Source organism: Crassostrea angulata, chromosome 3 (genome assembly GCF_025612915.1).
Source record: "Crassostrea angulata isolate pt1a10 chromosome 3, ASM2561291v2, whole genome shotgun sequence".
In the NCBI taxonomy this organism is placed as follows: Eukaryota; Metazoa; Mollusca; class Bivalvia; order Ostreida; family Ostreidae; genus Magallana; species Magallana angulata.
In genome coordinates this window covers 8,010,736-8,032,593 of record NC_069113.1, presented here as the reverse complement: position 1 = coordinate 8,032,593, position 21,858 = coordinate 8,010,736, and the positions used below count along the sequence as shown (strand labels likewise).

At 35.7% G+C, this 21,858-nt stretch overlaps 1 protein-coding gene across 1 annotated transcript in view; it reads right to left on the bottom strand.

The window, feature by feature from the left end:
• Positions 1 to 10,962: 10,962 nt before the first annotated feature.
• LOC128178824 (autophagy-related protein 2 homolog B-like) overlaps positions 10,963 to 21,858 on the bottom strand; it is a 59,036-nt gene continuing 48,140 nt past the window's right edge. Inside the window, exons 26-41 of the mRNA XM_052846186.1 lie at positions 21,367 to 21,459; positions 20,769 to 20,842; positions 20,224 to 20,477; positions 19,764 to 19,875; positions 19,378 to 19,613; positions 18,796 to 19,055; positions 16,129 to 16,255; positions 15,395 to 15,562; positions 14,892 to 14,993; positions 14,352 to 14,653; positions 14,110 to 14,182; positions 13,814 to 13,896; positions 13,156 to 13,277; positions 12,740 to 12,894; positions 12,277 to 12,405; positions 10,963 to 12,065 (exon numbers count right to left, since the gene is read on the bottom strand). Coding sequence (XP_052702146.1) covers positions 11,835 to 12,065; positions 12,277 to 12,405; positions 12,740 to 12,894; positions 13,156 to 13,277; positions 13,814 to 13,896; positions 14,110 to 14,182; positions 14,352 to 14,653; positions 14,892 to 14,993; positions 15,395 to 15,562; positions 16,129 to 16,255; positions 18,796 to 19,055; positions 19,378 to 19,613; positions 19,764 to 19,875; positions 20,224 to 20,477; positions 20,769 to 20,842; positions 21,367 to 21,459 — 2,521 coding nt within the window. The 3' untranslated portion in view covers positions 10,963 to 11,834. The remainder of the gene's footprint in view (positions 12,066 to 12,276; positions 12,406 to 12,739; positions 12,895 to 13,155; positions 13,278 to 13,813; positions 13,897 to 14,109; positions 14,183 to 14,351; positions 14,654 to 14,891; positions 14,994 to 15,394; positions 15,563 to 16,128; positions 16,256 to 18,795; positions 19,056 to 19,377; positions 19,614 to 19,763; positions 19,876 to 20,223; positions 20,478 to 20,768; positions 20,843 to 21,366; positions 21,460 to 21,858) is intronic.

The following is a 21,858-nucleotide window of genomic DNA, read 5'->3' as shown; positions in this document are numbered from 1 at the left end:
ATAGTTACGTGTATAAACTTCGGAGGTTTTTCTTAATCCCAGACAGGCAACAGATTTGTATCAGTATATAGACATGCACAAAAAAAAAGAAAGAAAAAAGTACACCATCTGTAATAAAGATGACTTTTTAGCGTTGACTTCCAATCAGTAAGAAGACAATCATTAAACAATGGATTTCAAATTATTTGAATCCATAGACATTATCCCGTAACTTAAAATAAATACATGTATAATTTTTGTACGCAATGTACATTTAGCCTCTATCCAATTTACTGCATGTTACTTGTATTAGTTCTTATTCAAATGCTAAAACAGTTGTACTTTAGAGAGAGAGAGAGAGAGAGAGAGAGAGAGAGAGAGAGAGAGAGAGAGATTTCATAGTGTTTTATAGTGTTCAGGAAATCATATTATATGCAACCTATGTCAATAAACGCATGTATTCATGCATGCGTTTATCTATATAATTATGTAAATAAATACTAATCAGTCCTCATTTTAAAGTCATGTAGAATAACGTTTGTGCATTGTTAAGTAAATGTTGTGTGCATACAGTCAAGGAGATGGTGACATTTCTTTGATGCCGGCAAAGGACCCAGTGAACTCTAATGCAGTCGTACTGCAAGGGAGCTTTGGCGGCATGTCTTTGATGCTGGCGATGCGACGAGCGTCTGAATTAAGCAAACTGCTGACAGAAACGAGCTCTATATTTGTACTAAAAAAGCTGTTATCTTTATTTATTATGAAAATAAAACGGAAAACAATAAAAACCATCATTTTAAAGATAAAATCATTAAACAAAACAAAATTAGGGAAGAAATATAATCAGCACTTGGGGACGGAACCCGGGTCGCCTGGGCACAAGTCCAACACTCTAACGACTGAGCTACGCGGACCCTCGCTTCAGAACTTTTGAGCTCAAAATCTCGGGAATGCGTGGATCGATTTAAAAACGAATTTCATATTCTGAAGTGTTTTAATTGTCTCTATCGAATAAAAACATAAAAAAAAATCAAGTTTAAAAAATTGAAAAATTAAGGTTTTTCATTTCCTTCCGGTGACGACCGGAAGTGACGGCGGACGTTCGGATATGCAAAGGGCACTGCGGCCGTTCACTCTCTACCATCTCTGAAAATTTGAAGGTTCTATCTTAAATACTTTTTGAGAAAAATCGTGAACAAGCAAAAACGTAAAATCTTTAATATCTCGGTACCGGAAGTGACAACCAAAAGAAGCTCGTGTAATTTTCTTACAAATTCTGTCATTAAATAAGATCTGAAAATTTCATGAAAATCGGCTGAAGCATTTTTGAGAAAACGTGGGAGAAAAAAAAAAGAATAATAATAATAATAGAGGAAAAGAATCAAAGCAATAACAATAAGGTCTTCCGTTGGAAACGGAAGACCTTAACTAGACACGATCTCGTTGCGAGCAACGAGGAGGTCTTCCGTCCGATTTTTAGAAGAGGAAATGACCTTGCCTTTTATCTTCATCAACAAAACATATCAGGAAATGCAGATGTGATCTCCCAAAGAGCGATGGATGAAGAATTATACACCCCGTTGGATCCCTAATTTTAAGGACCAGCCCCATTTTATTTCATATTAAATGAGAGGTCTTTTGACCTAATAACACGTCTAATAACCTGTAATAAAAAGAAACCGAAGAAAAAAAAGAGGATCTTCTTTTGTAAACGGAAGACCCTAATTACAATAAGAATAGAAGGGTCTTCCGCTGAAGACGGAAGACCCTAATAATAAAAGACTGTTTTTGTCTAGATCTTAATTGAAGAGTGTTTTTCAACTTGAACTTTAGCCCAACAACCCTTTTATGTTGAATATTTTAGTTAGAAAATTAAATATTGGTAACAGTGCGAGGTCATTTGAAATATTGATGCGTGTTTCTGTCTGGAGGGGGGTGAAAAGACTTGAGCTTGATTTTCGTCGTAAATAAATCGAAAATAGAATTTTGAGGTGTGGATCTCGAATTCGGTCATTAAATGTACAGTAATCTAGAATTGAACTAGGTTGAAAATAAAGGTTCAAGATGAAAGATCCAGTAAAATCAGGCCAGAAAAACTAAATGATTTTGTAAATGGGGGGGGGGGGGGGGGGGGTCGGTGCGTGTACTGTGTAAATTTAATTTCCGGGTATAGGCAGACATATTTGGCAGACAATAAGAATGGTGTCCGAGGTTCATTTTTACGAATTTTCATTAGGATTGAGTGAAGAGCTTGGGGGTTATGATTTTTTTTACAGTACATGTCAATCACGACAATTGAAACTCAAATGCCAAAAACTTCATAACTCTATTAATAATGAACTAATTGGTCTGGTAATAAGTACAGTAATCTAGAATGGTACTTAGTTGAAATTAAAGGCCCAAGATCAAAGATCAAGGAAAATCGGGCCAGAGAAACTAAATGATTTTATGAATGGGGGGGGGGGGGGGGGTCGGTCGGTGACTTCTATAATTAAACGTAGAATATCAAATTCTAAATATCACATATTACACAATTTCTAAACAAAATACGTATGTTAGAACAATGTATAAGCGTTGTTTGAAAGATGTAACTATTGATTTTTTAACATCTGTTTATCTTAGGCTCAAACACTCATAAACGGCTGGTCAGTTTTCAAACCTTGTCGCAGTCACCCGTTCGTTTGTATAGTTACGTGTATAAACTTTGGAGGTTTTTCTTAATCCCAGACAGGCAACATATTTGTATCAGTATATAGAATAGAAGGGTCTTCCGCTGAAGACGTTTCCGCTCGGCAGAGGAGCTGAGATTTTGTATGAGACGAAAAACAACGTGTAAGATGTCTGACTATTCAGGTTTGGTAACATTGCGAGGTCATTTGAAATATTGATGCGTGTTTGTGTCGGGGGGGGGGTGAAAAGACCCGAAGTTGATTTTCGTCTTTAAAAAATCGAAAATAGAATTTTGAGGTGTGGATCTCGGATTCGGTTAACAACAATAAGGGGAAGTTCTAAAACAATAACTGATGCATTTTACCCATGTATTTCAGTGTTGAGAATGTTTTTTCGTGTCGTTTACTATTATGTTTTACTGTTTTATTTCAGCAGGATTGATAAAATCTTTATAAAGGTAGAAATAATGAAATCAGTAACACGTAAATTAATTCGGTAAAAATTTGATGACAGTAATTTCCACAGTTCTAACATTTATAAATAGTTCACACGCTATCGTAGATACAGACTAAACAGAAACCAAGAAATATACATGCAACAGAAATAATACGCGGCTGCTTACATCCCTTGTACTGTGTAAATTTTAAGTCCCCGTACAGGCTATACTCGCCGTTTGATCTCAGGAATTTCTTCTTAATTGTTCGATCCACTGCATATTTGGCAGACAATAAGAGTGGGGTCCGAGGTACATTTACACAAAATTTCATTAGGATTGAGTAAGGGGCTCGGGAATTAGAATTTTTTTCTACAGTACATGTCAAGCACGCCAATCGAAACTCAAATGCCCAAAAATCCATAACTCTCTTATAAATGAACGAATAGGTCTGGGCATTAGTACTGTAGTCTAGAATTGAACTAGGTTGAAAAAAAGGGTTCAAGATGAAAGATCCAGTAAAATCAGGCCACAAAAACTAAATGATTTTGTGAATAAGAGGGGGGGGGGGTCGGTGCGTGTACTGTGTAAATTTAATTTCCAGGTATTAGCAATAAGCGCCGTTTAATCTCAGGAATTTCGTCTTGATTGTTCAATTCGCTGCATAATTGACAGACAATAAGAATGGGGTCCGAGGTTCATTTTAATGAATTATATTTAGGATTGAGTGAAGGGCTTGGGAGTTAGATTTTTTTACAGTACATATCAAACACGACAATTGAAACTCAAATGCCAAAAACTTCATAACTCTGTTAATAATGAACGAATTGGTCTGGTAATTAGTACAGTAATCTAGAATAGTACTTAGTTGAAATTAAAGGCCCAAGATCAATTTCTAAATAAAATACATATGTTAGAACAATGTATAAGCGTTGTTTGAAAGATGTAACTATTGATTTTTTTTTTTACATCTGTTTATTCTTAGGCTAAAACACTCATAAACGGGTGGTCAGTTTTCAAACATTGTCGCAGTCACCCGTTCGTTTGTGTAGTTACGTGTATAAATTTCGGAGGTTTTTCTTAATCCCAGACAGGCAACAGATTTGTATCAGTATATAGACATGCACAAAAAAGGAAAAAGTACACTGTCTTAAATAAAAATGACTTTTTAGCGTTGACTTCCAATCAGTAAGAAGACAATCACTTAACAATGAATTTCAAATTATTTGAATCCATAGACATTATCCAGTAACTTGAAATAAAAACATGTATAATTTTTGGATGCCAATGTACATTTAGCCACTATCCAATTGACTACATGTTACCTGAACTAGTTCTTATTCAAATGCTAAAACATTTGTACTTTAGAGAGAAGAGAGAGAGAGAGAGAGAGAGAGAGAGAGAAAGAGAGAGAAAGAGAGAGAGAGAGAGAGAGTTATTTTCTAGTTTTTTATAGTGTTTAGGGAATCAGTATATCAGCAACGTATGTCAAAAAACACATTTATATACATGCATGCGTGTATCTATATATGTGAATAAATACTAATCAGTTCTCCTTTTAAGGTCATGTAAAATACTGACTTAAACGTGGGTGCATTGCTAAATATTGTGTGTGTCATTGAGATGGCGGCATTTCTTTGATGCCGACAAAGCAATCCAGCGTACTGCAGGGGTACTTCGGCGGCACGTCTTTGATGCCTGCGATGCGACGTGCATTTGAATTTAGCGAACTGCTGACAGAAACAAGCCATCTATTTGTAATGAAAAAACAAGCTGCTGTCCTTTAAAAAAGGACTACAATACGTGGACCATTTGCATGTGTTTCCAATGAAAACGTGAAATCCTTAAAATTATCAGAGATTCCACCGACTCTAGCCCTCTGCTTTAACCACTAAATTTGTACGTTGTATAACGTATATATATATGTATATATAGCCCTGACTTTTTATCTCAAAAGTTAAAGGGTTCATACTTCTAAAATAATTATGATCTATCTATCAGTTTGCATGTATAGTATCAGGCATTCGGTGAATTCTACTATTTGCGCACACATTACGATTCGCACTACTTCGTTAACTATGCAGTGACAGCTTTGTGTAAATTAAAAATTTCATATTTTGATGCATTTTTCTTGAGATTTAAACATTTATACAGTGACATAATTATTCAATCATACTTAAATGCTTAAACAAATTTAATTGGGAAGTTCTCTAGCCTCACCTACTATAAAAATAAAGTTAAGTTGTACATGTGTATTCAGAAAACAACAAAACATTGCAAATTATGCTATTTAATGCATGTTGTAGTTTCGGCATAACATTAACTTATTTCATAATACTGATAGGTCATATCACATGCCAATCATTTTTTTTAAGGAATACTTTGTTTCTGTACTGTTTACCTACAACTTTACAATTACAGCGCCTTTGAACTTAAGTGTGGATATGGCACGGAATCCCGATCCCGATTCAGATAAACGTGTGCTAGCCTGGTTCCCTGAGCTACCCATTACGCACAGGAACCAGGCTAGCTCATGCGCAGGCTGAATTTTCCCCATAGCATCCGGTTTAACCTCGCTTATATATTTTCTGCGTGGACCTCAGGGTCCACGCAAAAAGCTGGTATTATTCTTATTTACAATAAATATAAAACGGAAAACATTAAAATCAATTATTTTAAAGATAAAATCTTTAAACAAACCTAGAAAAAACGTTCGACACTCGGGAACTGAACCCGGGTCGCCTGGGCACAAGTCCAACACTTTAGCGACTGAGCTACGCGGACTCTCGCTTCAAAACTTTGAAGCCTAAAATCTCGAGAATGCATGGATCGATTTTAAAACAGATTTCATATTCTGAAGTTATTTATGTGTCTCTATTGAATAGTAACATAAAAATAATTCAAAACAAAAAAGTTAAAAAATGACTTTATTTGTTTCCTTCCGGTGATGACCGGAAGTGACAGCGGACGTTCGGATATGCGTAGTACACTGCGGCTGGACACTTTCTACCATCCCTGAAAATTTAAAAGTTCTATCTTAAATACTTTTGGAGAAAACTCGTGAACAAGCAAAAACATAAAATCTTTATTATCTCGGGACCGGAAGTGACGACCAAAAAAATCCCACGTACTTTTCTTACAAATTTTGTCATAAACAAGATCTGAAAGTTTGATTAAAATCGGCTGAAGCGTTTTTGAGAAAACGTGGGAGAAAAAAAAAGAATAATAACTAGACACGATCTCGTTGCGAGCAACGAGGAGGTCTTCCGTCCGATTTTTAGAAGAGGAAATGACCTTGCCTTTTATGGTGGCTCTATACACCACTTTTTGATGACGCAGTACGCAAAAAAGTAAATCTGGAAACATGCATTTCCGGTACTGGCTGATTTAAACTGAGGTGAATTGTATGGGAACCGCTATTTTGAAAAATTTGTTAAATGGATAGATTTAATTTGATAATTGGAATATTCATTACTTACAAGTAATGTGGTATGTGACACCTTCGCGTTGTGTGGTATTATTTATCGAAATAAACAATAAAATCAAGTATAAATTTTTAAGAGTTTCTTTAGCATCATCGATATGTTACACCGTAGCGCAGTGGGTTAGTGGGTTCACTACAAACCAGTAGGTCATGAGTTCGAATCCTGTTGAAAACAATAAATTTTTTAACTTTCCAAAAATTTCTAAAACGTATTTTTTGGTTGAATACCGTGAAAGAAAATTCTAAACAGGTGAAAATATTTCAATTATAATATACTTTAATGCACATTAATATCGACACCTAACGGGGGTGAGAGGGTTGCTTTGAATTTCTCTCAGGTTGGGATACATAAATCCTATTAGCCTAGTCAATGTTCCCCTTTATTTATTTGACTTTAGTTTTGCACTAATGCGAAAACATTCACTTATACAGGGCAAAGTCTATAATGTAATATGCATGTATTTATCATTCCAACATTATATTTAGGAAATTTTCTTCAACTCAGAAATGAAAAGTCCCCAAGGTGTTTGGGCCTTGGGACTTAGGAACGATAACCCTTACATGAGGAACTTTCATACCAAATAAAATTTAAAATATTTTTTGTGTTTATTTGCAATTGTTTTTATTCAATTTTTTTATTTCACATTTATTAAAATACTTTTTCTTATAACATCAAGTAACTTTTTCAGATGATTTGTCAACAGAGTAAGAAAATATGAAAAAATATGTTTTGGGGAAATACTAAAAAAAATTGCAATAATAACATTTTTGAATGTTAAGAAGTGTTATATTTTTTTTATGTGTCCGAAGGAAATATCCATCATATAACAAAATAATTTCTCTCAATGTGTTGATAGTTGTCTTTTTAAAAAATATTTTACAAAAACACGAAAAAACATTAAAAAATTCTTTAAAAATACCTATAGTATCCCTATCGTCATTTTAATATTTGATAAGTATATGTTTTGTGGTCCTCTTTTGAAAATTGGATTAAACTGTGGGTGTATAGAGCCACCTTATCTTCATCAACGAATCATATCAGGAAATGCAGATGTGATCTAAAAGAGCGATAGATGAAGGATTATACACCCCGTTTGATCCCTTATTTAAAGGACCAGCCCCATTTTATTTCATATTAAATAAGAGGTCTTTTGACCTAATAACAGGTCTAATGACCTGTAATAAAAAGAAAAAAAGAGGGTCTGCCTTTGTAAACGGAAGACCCTAATAACAATAACAATAGAAGGGTCTTCCGCTGAAGACGGAAGACCCTAATAATAAAAGACTGTATTTGTCTAAATCTTAATTGAAGAGTGTTTTTCAACTTGCACTACAGTCCAACAACCCTTTTATGTTGAATATTTTAGTTTAAAAATTAAATGAAAAGGAGAGAAAGAAATAGAGAGAAAGAACAAATCTTGGCTTCGGCGAGATTAGAACACACATCCTTTCCAGGTGTCTCAAAACCTGGCTGACGCGAAATAATTCCCTAATTTGTCTTTGAATTTGGGGCGTTTCCGCCCAGGAGAGGAGCTGAGTTTTTGTATGAGATGAAAAACAACGTGTAAGATGTCTGACTATTCAGGTTTGGTAACAGTGCGAGGTCATTTGAAATATTGATGCGTGTTTGTGTCTGGAGGGGGGTGAAAAGACCCGAGCTTGATTTTCGTCTTAAATAAATCGAAAATAGAATTTTGAGGTGTGGATCTCGGATTCGGTTATCAACAATTAGGGGAAGTCCTAAAACAATGACTGATACATTTTACCCATGTATTTCAGTGTTGAGAATATTTGTTCGTGTCGTTTACTATTATGTTTGACTGTTTTATTTCAGCAGGATTGATAAAATCTTTATAAATGTAGAAATAACGAAATCAGTAACACGTAAATTTATTCAGTAAAAATTTGATGACGGTAATTTCCACAGTTCTAACATTCATAAGTAGTTCACACGCTATCGTAGATACAGACTAAACGGAAAACAAGAAATATATACATGCAACAGAAATATTACGCGGCTGCTTACATCCCTTGTACTATGTAGATTTTAAGTCCTCGTACAGACTATACTCGTTTTAATAATTTGATCTCAGGAATTTCTTCTTAATTGTTCAATCCTCTGCATATTTGGCAGACAATACGAATGGGGTCCGAGGTACATTAACACAAAATATCATTAGGATTGAGTAAGGGGCTCGGGAATTAGAATTTTTTTCTACAGTACATGTCAAGCACGCCAATCGAAACTCGAATGCCCAAAAATTCATATCTCTTTTAAAAATGAACGAAAAGGTCTGGTCATTAGTACAGTAATCTAGACTTGAACTAGGTTGAAAATAAAGGTTCAAGATTAAAGATCCGGTAAAATCAGGCCAGAAAAACTAAATAATTTTGTGAATAGGAAGGGGGGGGGGGGTCGGTGGGTGTACTGTGTAAATTTAATTTCCACGTATAGGCAAAAGGCGCTGTTTAATCTCAGGAATTTCGTCTTAATTGTTCAATCCGCTGCATATTTCACAGACAATAAGAATGGGGTCCGAGGTTCATTTTCACGAATTTTCATTAGGATTAAGTGAAGGGCTTGGGAGTTAAAATTATTTTATAGTACATGTCAAACACGACAATTGAAACTCAAATGCCAAAAACTTCATAACTCTGTTATTAATGAACGAATTGGTCTGGTAATTAGTACAGTAATCTAGAATGGTAATTAGTTGAAATTAAAGGTCCGAGATCAAAGATCAAGTAAAATCGGGCCAGAAAAACAAAATGATTTTATGAATTGGGGGGGGGGGGTCGGTCGGTGACTTCTATATTAAACGTAGAATATTAAAACAAATATATATGGGAGTAGAGAAGAAGATTTTCTAAGATTTAAAACATTTTCACTAATTGGCCATATTGGGCCCACCCTAGAGCCTGAACCCCTGACCGAGGGGTCATGAATTTCACAATTTAAGTAGAGGGCTTCATGGACGTCATAACCATGCATTTAGTTTTCAAAAATTATATATGGGAGTAGAGAAGAAGATTTTCTAAGATTTATAACATTTTTACTATTTGGCCATATTGGCCCCACCCTAGAGCCTGAACCCCTGACCCAGGGGTCATGAATTTCACAATTTTGATAGAGGGCCTCATGGACATCATAATCATGCATTTAGTTTTTAACAAATATATATGGGAGTAGAGAAGAAGATTTTCTAAGATTTAATACATTTTTACTATATGGCCATATTGGCCCCACCCTAGAGCCTGAACCCCTGACCAAGGGGTCATGAATTTCACAATTAAGGTTGACGGATTCATGGACATCATAACCATGCATTTAGTTTTTAACAAATATGTATGATAGTAGAGAAGAAGATTTTCTAAGATTTAATACATTTTTACTATTTGGCCATATTGGCCCTACCCTAGAGCCTGAACCCTTGACCTAGGGGTCATGAATTTCACAATTTAGGCAGAGGGCTTTATGGACATCATAATCATGCATCTTGTTTTCAAAAAATATGTATGGTAGTAGAGAAGAAGATTTTCCAAGATTTAAAACATTTTTACCATATTGGCCCCACAATCGAGCCAGAACCCCTGACCCAGGGGCCATAAATTTCACAATTTTGGTAGAGGGCTTCATGGATATCATAACCATGCAACCAGTTTTTTCCTCACATGCGTGGGAGTAGAGAAGAAGATTTTTGAAAATTTGGCCTTTTTTGCATATTTGGCCCCGCCCGTGGCACCCCAGGGGTGGTAGAGCCATGAATTTCACAATTTAGATTCTTCTTACCATAGAGATGCTTCACACCAAAAATTGTAACGATTGACCTGGTAGTTTTCAAAAGGAAGATAAAAATGTAAAATTGTTAACGCACGACGCACAACGCACGACGACGGACGAAGACCAATTGCAATAGGTCACCTGAGTGAGTGAAGTTGACTTATAACTTATATTAATAATTATTTCCGTAGTTCTAACCATATAATCCATTTTACAGTAATCATTTATAATAAAGCTTGAAAAAGTCAGATATCTATCGGATGGTTCTGGAAAAGAAACTCGGTATATGAGAGACCGATGAACATTAATATTTTATTTATGGATGTTTTTCTTACAAAGTAAGGATTCATGAGCGTGAGCATGATTTTTTGACACAGAATAAGAAGAGAAACATGCATGTACTTTCAATTATCTGGCATATTTTTAATTATCATATGTTAGGGGGTATCAAATATAATACAGCAATATAACTGTAAATGCAGGGAAGATTTTCACGAGTGTCTGCTTTTTCGTCTTCACTTAGATGGTTTGAAATGATGCAATACCAGTGTCATAACATTAATTTTACTTTTTCCAAATTCAAGTTAGTTTATATATAAAATAAACGTTATTGAAGACAGTTTCTGTCATTTAATGAATTATAAAATTTATCACATATGATACAAATCAATAAAACTGATATGAACATTGCACAATGATTTACAAATCTGGCAAACAAACAACTGTAACAGAACTTCATCATTCATGAACATCACATGATCAGTCAGCTGACTGACAACAACAACAACCATGCATTACATGTTTACATATAAAACGCATTTCTTTTGTAAGGAAAGCCCTGTAGTTATACAACTATGCATCGACTAGTAGACAAGACTCCAACCCTTCTGTACTGTTAACATGAACATTTCTGGGCGAGGGATATTTACCACAGTTTGAAAATAGCATTTGTGTTTGTATGATTTTTGATGTTAGGTAATATGCAAACCACTAGGTTCACAAAACATAAGTAAATATCACTAAAATACAATAGTATCCACAGGTACAATATCATAGGGTGGCAAGCCAGTATTTAACAACACACAAAAATATGAATTACCAGTACTGCATATGTATAAATGAGACTGCGATAAATATAAAGTATCAATTTAACTATAAATCCAAAAGAAGAAGGCATTCTTATTTCATATTATTATATATTCTAAAGAATTGAAAGTGGATACCTCTTACATGTTTTCTTTTTTATTTCTTAAAAATCTTGTCTATGTTATTAACTAATAAAATATCACTTTTTACATTGGAATACAATTACAGAAATGGAAGTCAATAATGCCTGCAATATGTAACTGCTTTACCTCCCTAATTTTTTTGGTTTTTCATTCACAATGTTCTGGGTATTGCATATTGCACATGAAGAGGAAGATATATAGTCACAAGGCTGGATAATACATTTAACAAAGTCAACAGTAACAGTCTTGACTAGTCCCTTAAGTCTGGTTCCCTTTCCACTTCTCTTCATCTTCTTTTCTAGCATCTGGCTGCAGCTGATTCCTCATGCCCCCTAGGACATTGGAGGTGGCCTCAGTGGCTATGATGACAGGGGAGAGAACTGTTGGGGGAACCAGTCTAATGGCCGCCCCCACCGCCCCCGTCATTCCTTTCTGCTGGTGTTCTTTTGTTGCCACCTCCACAATGTTATATGCTGTGTTACTGAAGCCCTGCAAAGAGTTTCAGCGGTTTTAGCAATCACATAGTGAAATACATTAAATTTCCAGCGGTTTTAGAAATCACATAGTGAAATACATTAAATTTCGTTTTTACTTGCATTTTCAGAAAAAAAAATCTCCTGACACATCAACTGTTTCGAAAAGCTACAGAAATTAAAAATAGGTTATGTAATTTGATTTGTTAAATAGTGTATTTAATTACCTCTGTTATGGCGATGTAAGCATTCTCCACACCCTCTCTGACATCAGCTGGAGGACCCCTCAGTCTGCGTCGCTGAACTCGACAGCTGGGTCCAGGCGTCACCATGTCATACGTCACTTCAGCAACGTACTATTAAATTATCAAACAATAGCTTATAAAACTAAGAAAATGATCCTTTGAATTACAAAATCATTCCTTATGAATTATATGTATACCAGTACACATGTACAGAAGCAGAATTGTTTTTGGAGATTAAACTTGGTTGACTTCAGATCTGACATGGTTTTTCCTGAACTGAATATCATTTTTTTATATAACCACATTAAACATGAAACCATAAAGATTTTCATGAGGGATATAATTTTGTTGATAACAAACTTAACTAAATCTAATCTACGAATATTTCTGCTTTCACAGTAAATACCTTTGCAATACAGTGTACCTTTCTCAGATGTGGATTTACCTGAACAGATTGGACGGCTCGGTTGGTCAGTTCTAACATCGCCATGGCAGTGGAGGTGGAGAAGGAGGTCGCCCCTCTCTGCATCCCCCGAACAAATCGGCCATCTCTCTTGTATTGCTCCACAGGCAGCCAAAAGAGATCTCGAATTCCTTGTGCTAAAATTACACAAAGTAGAATCAATTTTAAACATAATAACTTTTATCATTAAGTTTTGTACATTTAACGGAGATTTTTTCTTCCTGATAATTATCTTAAATATTAATATGGTTTTACTTAAAATTGACTGCCCCATTGCTTAGAGGAGGAAGAATTACCGTGCATTATACATGTGCTAGTTTTGATGGACAAGCATACATATAATCATATTTCTAACCTTACAAATTTACAATGAGTACCTATCTTTTATATAGTTTTACCTATTTGTACAAATGAGTGCATTGGTCCTACACCGCCCAGAATGCTGGGAAGCTGTTTCTTCAGGATGTCCGTGATCCACTCATTGATACAGTAAGCCTGAAGCTTATCCATCCCTAGAAGCCTGTAAAGGAAAGATCACTCCATGGAATATTTATAGTAAATTGAGGGGCTCAAACAAATTAAAATACTTGTAGTTATCAGTTTTGGAAGATTGAGTAAATATCACTTTCAAGGATACATGAATTGACAGAAGTTTTAGTGAGAGAATTTGTGTCACATTCAATACTTTGATGGTGTGGATAGACTCATCAAAAAAATCAAATACCGTAATAGATATACAGCAATTATTGATGAAATCACGGCAGAGGCTACCGAAGATTCCTTATTTTACGTGAGTACTTCATTACGCGATTCAACCATCTTTCATCAAATTGTGAATGCCAAACTTTTATCATAGTTTCTTGCCAAACTTTTATCATATATTCTAAAGTTTATATCTGTCCAAAAAATACAAGCGAGATCTTTGAAGTGCCTCTCACGATTTTACATGATATAAGTTCCTTGCATTTAATTAGGAATCTACAGTATCTAAATTTGTCAGTTTTATTGAAACCCTCTGAATTTTTCTCTGAGAGAAATTTTCAAAGTGCTACTGACCCATGTTTATAATTTAGCCTCTTCAACTTCAGCTCAGAACAGTTAAGACTGGCCAGTCCCACCAACACACCCGCCAGGGTCCCCTAAAGTTCAGAGAAATAAGAGAAGTTATATAGATACTGCCTCATATACACAATATTTCAGATTTATTTATTTAAATTTTTTAAAATACAGTTTGTTCTTTGAACCTAGAGCAAATATTGCATTATGTGTACTATCATTATGATAGCGGTAATTTATTTTTGTAAAATTCAGAGTGAATAATGCACCAGTACTTGAGATATTTCAGAACTTACATGTTCTCTGTCGACCCATTTCTTTCCATGGTAGTCAAGTCTGATTGGCACATCAGGAGAAAACATGAAGTTTCTACAATATAACCATATACAAATGTAATAGATATAGAAGTTCAAAACAAGCAATAATGCTTTCTTTATGGCCTTTTTAACAGGATGTATAAAAAAACACTTTATCAGACACAACTGCAAGACAACTGTGTCCATTTAGTACTGACACATTAACTAAATGAATTTCGTACTTGATGAACACTGGTTGAGACTGCTCCGTGCGATCTGAGTCACTACTGGCAACAGAGGCAGATGACATCACCGATCCTTGACTGGCTAAGCTCTGCTGCATCTCATCAAACTTCATCAATAGTTCTTGGGGGGTTCTTTCCTCCCCGGGGCACTCTGGTTGACCAACTGTTATCACAGGGGCTGGAGCTCCACTGGCTCCAGATACTGACCTTGCCCTTTGTTTGGGGTCAGGGTCAGAGGGATTATCTACATTACCACCGGTTATTTCTGTGAAGAATTTCTTCAGGAAGAACAAGGAGTCCTGAATATAAAGAAGACATTTTTTTTAAATGTTATAGATAAATCATACAAAAATTGCAAATAAAAAATTTTGCACCATTAAAATTTTGTTTTTTTTGTCATCATCTCTTTGAATACACTGTATGTAAGAAAAATTGATGTCTTTGTTCTGGATCAAAAATTACATATTGCAAGCAAAAAACTGTGGCCATTTTTAAAAAGCTTTATTTTTCAAAGAGGAACAAAACCTGGCTAGATACCTGGTCAATATTGAGTCTCAGTGGCTGTAGAGAAACTCTCAGTGAGCACTCCTCAGTCTTTACACTGGGATCTGGTCTCTTGTGTAATGCTTTTATGTACACCTGAATGGAAAGCATCAAGTGATGGATATTTTGTATTCTTAAATGTCATAATGACTAAGTTTCAATCAATTTGTTTAGCTATTGTTAAAGACATATATCATGGTTCAGAAATACCTGAGGTATAGGGTGGATACAGGAATTACAGCTAGGACATTATACACAGATTATTCCAAAGTACCGTTATACATATTATAAACTTATCTCATTATAAACTGATTTTTTCAAAGTATAAATATTACCAACTCATATTTCTTGTAGTAAATGTTAATGAATTTTTGTTTGCTAAATCCCATTTTTACATGATTTTAATTATATTTGGCCATGTGATTTACAGAGTGTATAATAGGAGTTATAACCAGAGTTGGATTTTTGATTTACAGACTATTTGATTAGGTTCTAACCATGTTGGAGTTGGTCTGTTTTGGCAAGTTTTCAGAGGAGTACTGGTACAGAAACTTGTTGATCTTGGAGTCAGACAGTCGGTCCCTGATTTCGGCATCACTGATAATCAGCACCTGTCTAGAGGCCTGCTCTGTGTGACCAGGGTACCTCTCGTGCTGAAATCTCACCTAAAAATATATGACATCCATTATTGATGGACAAAGTTATTCTGCTCTGTGTGACCAGGGTACGTCTCATGCTGAAATATCACCTAAAAATATATGACATCCATTATAGATGGACACAGTTATTCAAAGTGTTATTGCTTTTTTGTTGTGTTTCTGAAACTTGTGATTAAACTTTAGCTTAGAAAATCAGTTAAGAACATCAGTAAATCCAATAAATTTTCAATTTAATATGGAAATTGAGAGAAGGACTTGACAGTGTTAATCAGTGGGTAACAATTCATGAATCAACATTACTGGTAGTAAACTATCTGGTGATAATAAAAAAAACTGAAACATACATTTTTATCTGTTTCAAAAAAGCATTACATGTTAACACTACAGCGAGTGAAGACATCTTTCAGAAAGTGAAACAAAACCTGCTTTGATTTGGAAGTGGTAATTCAGTATTCATCTCAACAAAATTTGATCCAGATGTAAAGAAAATTCAGAAGGTTACATGTAGGCGTTGGATGAGATTAGTCTCAGTATTTAGACTAATGCAATAACCAGTAGTTGACCTGTCTTACCTTAGTGAGCTGGAGCTCCATCAGAGTGTCGTGGTCCCTCCCCACCCCTCCATGCTGTGTCCACGGGATACGGTCCACTGACGACCCTTTGGAGGCAAATCGTATGGAAGGCTCTGTTACATATTCTCTGAAATTTAGAAAAGGGAGAGACTTGATATTTTTAAGCCCTTTATGGCAATACAAATTAAATTCTTTTCATGAATGATTTACTTTTATCACAAACAAGAGGCCCAGGGGCCACATCGCTCACCTGAGCAACAATTGCCTTAATTCTGATCAAATTAGCATTACAGTATCAAAATATCTTGACAACTAAGTACAGTAGATCTTGCTAAAAAAATAGAAAATCTGTCAATTTTTATCCACCTCTTTTTTTGGGTAAATACCAAGCCCCTTTTGTTGTTGTACCTGTAAGAAGATTTTTCTCTATTCCAATTTACCCCCCCCCTCCATTTCGTGGCCCCCCTTTTCTCTAGGGAATCATGGTTTCATCAAACTTAAATCTGCATAACCTGTGCTTTCACACTAAGTACTGAGTTTTGGACCGAAAACTTTCCCAGAATATTTTTAAAGATTTTTCTCTATATATTCCTATGTAAAAATTCAAACTGCCGTCACGGCCCAGCCCTATCACTAGGGACTGTGATTTTGCAAACTTGAATTTACACTATCCGAGGATGCCTCTACACAAGTTTAGGCTTTTCTGGCCAAATAGTCTTTAAAAAGAAGATAATAAAGATTTTTTCTATATATTCCTATGTAAAAATTCATCCCCCATTGTGGCCTTACCATACCCCATGACTATTATTTAAACAAACTTGAATCTTTACGATCTTGGGATGCTTCCACTTAAATTTGGGCTTTCCTGGCCTTATAGTTTTGAGAAGAAGATTTTTAAAGATTTTCTCTATATATAAAAATTTATCCCCCATTGTGGCCCCGCCCTACCCCCAGGGACCATGATTTGAACAAACTTGAATCTACATTATCTGAGGATGGTTACAATTTGAGCTTTCTTGGCCATAAAGTTTTGAAAAGAAATGTTTTTAAAGATTTTCTCTATATATTCCTATATAAAAATTCATCCCCTAATTGTGGCCCCACCCTACCCCTGGGGACCATGATTTGAACAAACTTGAATCTACACTATCTGAGGATGCTTCCACTCAAGTTTAAGCTTTTCTGGCCTTATAGTTTTTGAGAAGAAGATTTTAAAAAAAAATTTCGATATATTCCTATGTAAAACATGACCCCCCTCTTGTGGCCCCACCCTACCCCCGGGGACCATAATTTGAACAAACTTGAATCTACACTACCTGAGGATGCTTCCATTTTAATTTGAGCTTTTCTGGCCTGATAGGTTTTTAGAAGAAGATTTTTAAAGATTTTGTCTATATATTTCTATGTAAAACTTGATCCCCTAATTGTGGCCCCACCCTACCCCTGGGGACCATGATTTGAACAAACTTGAATCTACACTATCTGAGGATGCTTCCACTCAAATTTAAGCTTTTCTGACCTTATAGTTTTTGAGAAGAAGATTTTTAAAAAAAAATTCTGTATATTCCTATGTAAAACATGACCCCCCTCTTGTGGCCCCACCCTACCCCCGGGGACTATAATTTGAACAAACTTGAATCTACACTACCTGAGGATGCTTCCATTTTAATTTGAGCTTTTCTGGCCTGATAGTTTTTTAGAAGAAGATTTTTAAAGATTTTGTCTATATATTTCTATGTAAAACTTGATCCCCTAATTGTGGCCCCACCCTACCCCTGGGGACCATGATTTGAACAAACTTGAATCTACACTACCTGAGGAAGCTTCCACTTTTATTTGAGCTTTTCTGGCCTAATAATTTTTTAGAAGAAGATTTTTAAAGATTTTCTCTATATATTCCTATGTAAAACTTGATCCCCCCATTGTGGCCCCACCCTACCCCTGGGGACCATGATTTGAACAAACTTGAATCTACACTACCTGAGGAAGCTTCCACTTTAATTTGAGCTTCTCTGGCCTAATAATGTTTTAGAAGAAGATTTTTAAAGATTTTCTCTATATATTCCTATGTAAAACTTTCTCCCCCCATTGAGGCCCCACCCTACCCCCGGGAACCATGATTTGAACAAACTTGAATCTACACTATCTGAGGAGGCTCCCATTTTAATTTGAGCTTTTCTGGCCTGATAGTTTTTTAGAAGAAGATTTTTAAGGATTTTGTCTATATATTTCTATGTAAAACTTGATCCCCCCATTGTGGCCCCTCCCTACCCCTGGGGACCATAATTTGAACAAACTTGAATCTACACTACCTGAGAATGCCGCCACACAAGTTTGAGCTTTTCAGGCCGAATAGTTTTTGAGAAGAAGATTTTTGAAAAATACCAACAAATTTTCAATAATTCTCAATTATCTCCCCTTTAAAGAGGGCGTGGCCCTTCATTTGAACAAACTTGAATCCCCTTCACCTAGTGGTGCTTTGTGCCAAATTTGGTTGAAATCTGCCCAGTGGTTCTTGAGAAGAAGATGAAAATGTGAAAAGTTTACAACGCCAACGCCGACGACAACGACAACGACGACAGACAACGGACAAATTGTGATCAGAAAAGCTCACTTGAGCCTTTGGCTCAGGTGAGCTAATAAATATTATTAAAGCTCTGCAATTACCCATAATCCTTCATTTTTCTAGACATCACCACTTCTGTTTCCACCGGTTTCTGTTGGACGGGTGTATCGGAGAAGTCGCTCCCTCCATACATATGCCAGACGATGGTCAGCTCCTTTAGGGTGTACCTGTACTCGGCGTTAGGGAAGTGGTCGGGGGCTTTCAGAAGATCCGTTTTACCATGAGGCTGACTGAAGTAGTTGTCTTTGATCTCTATCGGCTCATCGGTGAATATCTTTACCTCTGGCTTTCCATCTCTTGGCTAGTGAATTAGAAGAAAATTTGTTTCCATGTGGATAAAATTTTCCAATATGAAGTGTAAGTTCTGTCTATGATATCAATCAATAGATTTACTGGCCATTGGGCAAAGCAGTATGGGGTACGCTCTTTTTAAAAAAGTATCCAAGTAGAAGAACATTGTCTGTCCTCTTTTCTTTTGACATCTAAGGAAACATGTACATAAAAAAATCAATCATCAAAAAATTTGATTCCACTCTGGAGATACATTCCACATCCTATATGTTTCACAACTTACAATGGTCTTCTCCTCTTATACACCCTATGTACATATCACAACAACTTACAGTGATGCCCAGCCCTGCATCGTCAATGATACAGAAGTCCTCTTCCTCCTCCTCCTCATCGCTGAAGATATCAGTTCTCTCTGACACAGCACTACTGGTTACCGAGTCGGCACTGGCTGTTATCACAATAGGTCGCATCACCCCTGCAGGGGGCACCTGGGCATCCGTCCTCTCCCCCTGGGCCACAAAGAACACTTCTGTTTTGTTAGGACTTTGTTTGGAGCTTTCGATTCCATCTGGAAATAATCCCAAAAATTACTCACAAGGAAAAGATGCACATACCCTGATTGTTCATAACCAAAGTGTGGATGAACAAACACTTTCATACCATAGATAATGGAATTAAACCATAATTTTAGAAATTACCCAAGGAAGCAGTGACTCACCATTATCTGATCCGGATCCAGATTCCTGCATGGCATCCTCCAGATGAGAGGAAAGGTTTTCCAATCTGGACTCGCTCAACTCTTTCTTCTTTGAGTCCTCATCACTAGAGGCCTGTAATTGAAAGATGTGTGAGGTCAGAAGATTTTGCCTTGTTTTTTTTTCTGAGCAATGAATATTGAGATATATGTAGATGTGTATTCTCTAGAATTTTGAGAGTCCTATGAGATAGAAAGATTCAGATGTTTTGCTGCATGAGTTCATTCACACAAACTAATAAAACCTGCAAATCTTATCATCTTAAGAGCCATCTTGAGTAATTACATGTGTTGAAATTACAAGTATATACTATTTTGGAAGAATATTAAATTCTGAACAATCACATATTATATCTCTCTCTCCTTGATTATTTTGTCTGGCCTGTCTGACACTACAATGACTGACTGTTCAACCATAGCATACCTCCTCCTTATTCATCATCTCTAGGTCCAGACTCTGGCGTTTATTGGTGGGCTCCTCCTCATACTCCACGAGGTCGCCATCGTTAGCAAAGTATCGAATCAACTCAAACAGAGCCTTACAAGAGTCGGTACACGTCCTCATGTTGATCTTGTTGGTTCGGAGCCGCAAGTCCATCTTTGGAAACTTTGGATCTTTTCCATCACTTGTACGCAATTCCAATTCAAAACTTTCCACATCAAGCACACATACATAATCTGAAACATTTTAACTATGCTGTCAATCAAATCACTGATTTTGTGTTAAATTATATCCAAAAACTCTTGACAGATTTTTAATGTACAGATAGTATCAAACACACTCCAATATTTCCTGGATGTGTGATACACATGACTGTATAATTATGTAAAAACAAAATCGATCATTAAAATCATTTGTATCAATTTATCGAAAAAATTATCTCATTATCTATGTGTATGTAAATTCAAAAAAAGAAAAACAGACAATCAAATACAACACAAAATTAATATTATAATGATCCACATTACCTTTTTTGAGGTCGACAGTGGATTCTCTCCCTTTCTTTTGAGACAAATACATCCCAGCATCCTCCAAGACAAACCTGCAGAGGGAGTCCAAGAATATGACAATATATTATACGAATGTTTGAAGCTTGGTCATTGGATTACATTGTACAAATAACTCAATACACTGCACTTTGTACCGCAAGTCTAAAAAAAAAGTTAGTTACAAGTTATTAGAACTTAGAACTTATATAGTATTAATATTGTACGAGACTATATTAACTCTGGTGTAGGAATACATGAGACTACAAAAATATCTAAATTGTTCATAGTATATAAAATTTGACTATTTTCAAAGTGTTTATAGATATGTTTCCTTGAAAAACAATGCTTCAGCATACATTACATCGAATTTTTCTCTATTATTTTCAAGAACTTAGTCTTGTCAGTGGTGATGATTTGTGCTTAGGTCCAAACACTGTTTCACTTTCGGTTTGCCAAAGTAACTGCATAGGAGAGTTGATTAAAATCAACTCCCAAAAAGGAAATGTAGCTTTTTAGGACAGTTTTTTCTATGGATGTATGAGTGCACCGTCACACTCTCCAGTGAATGGAGAAATACCTTAGCAGCGATGTCTGGGAGTTGGCCACGATGTTACTGGAGATACTGAAGTAATTGGCTGCTACTACTCCTTTGGTGGGTAGATGCAATGGTCTGCAACAAGATCAAATGCAATAAACAATAATTCAATTTTCTTTGTGTTTATCAGTTTCATCCCATCTCTCACCATTGCACTTTTTCACATTCATTGCTCGATGAATGAGATGATTTTGAAATATTTACATTTTCAAGTGTCTTTGCCTGTGATAACACTACGTATCGATTTTGTACTATAAAACCCATAACATCAAATTGGGGCGCCAGCGGGGTTTGCTTATTTATATTTAAATATTTAATCGTACAATGGCTTAAAATTTTATAAATATAAGTAATAAGGAATCATTCCTTGAATATTATGAGGTGATAATTTCGGTCGGGGCTTGAGCAAATCTTTATTTGATTTGATCACGCCCCGACCGAAATTATCACCTCATAATACTCAAAGAATGATTC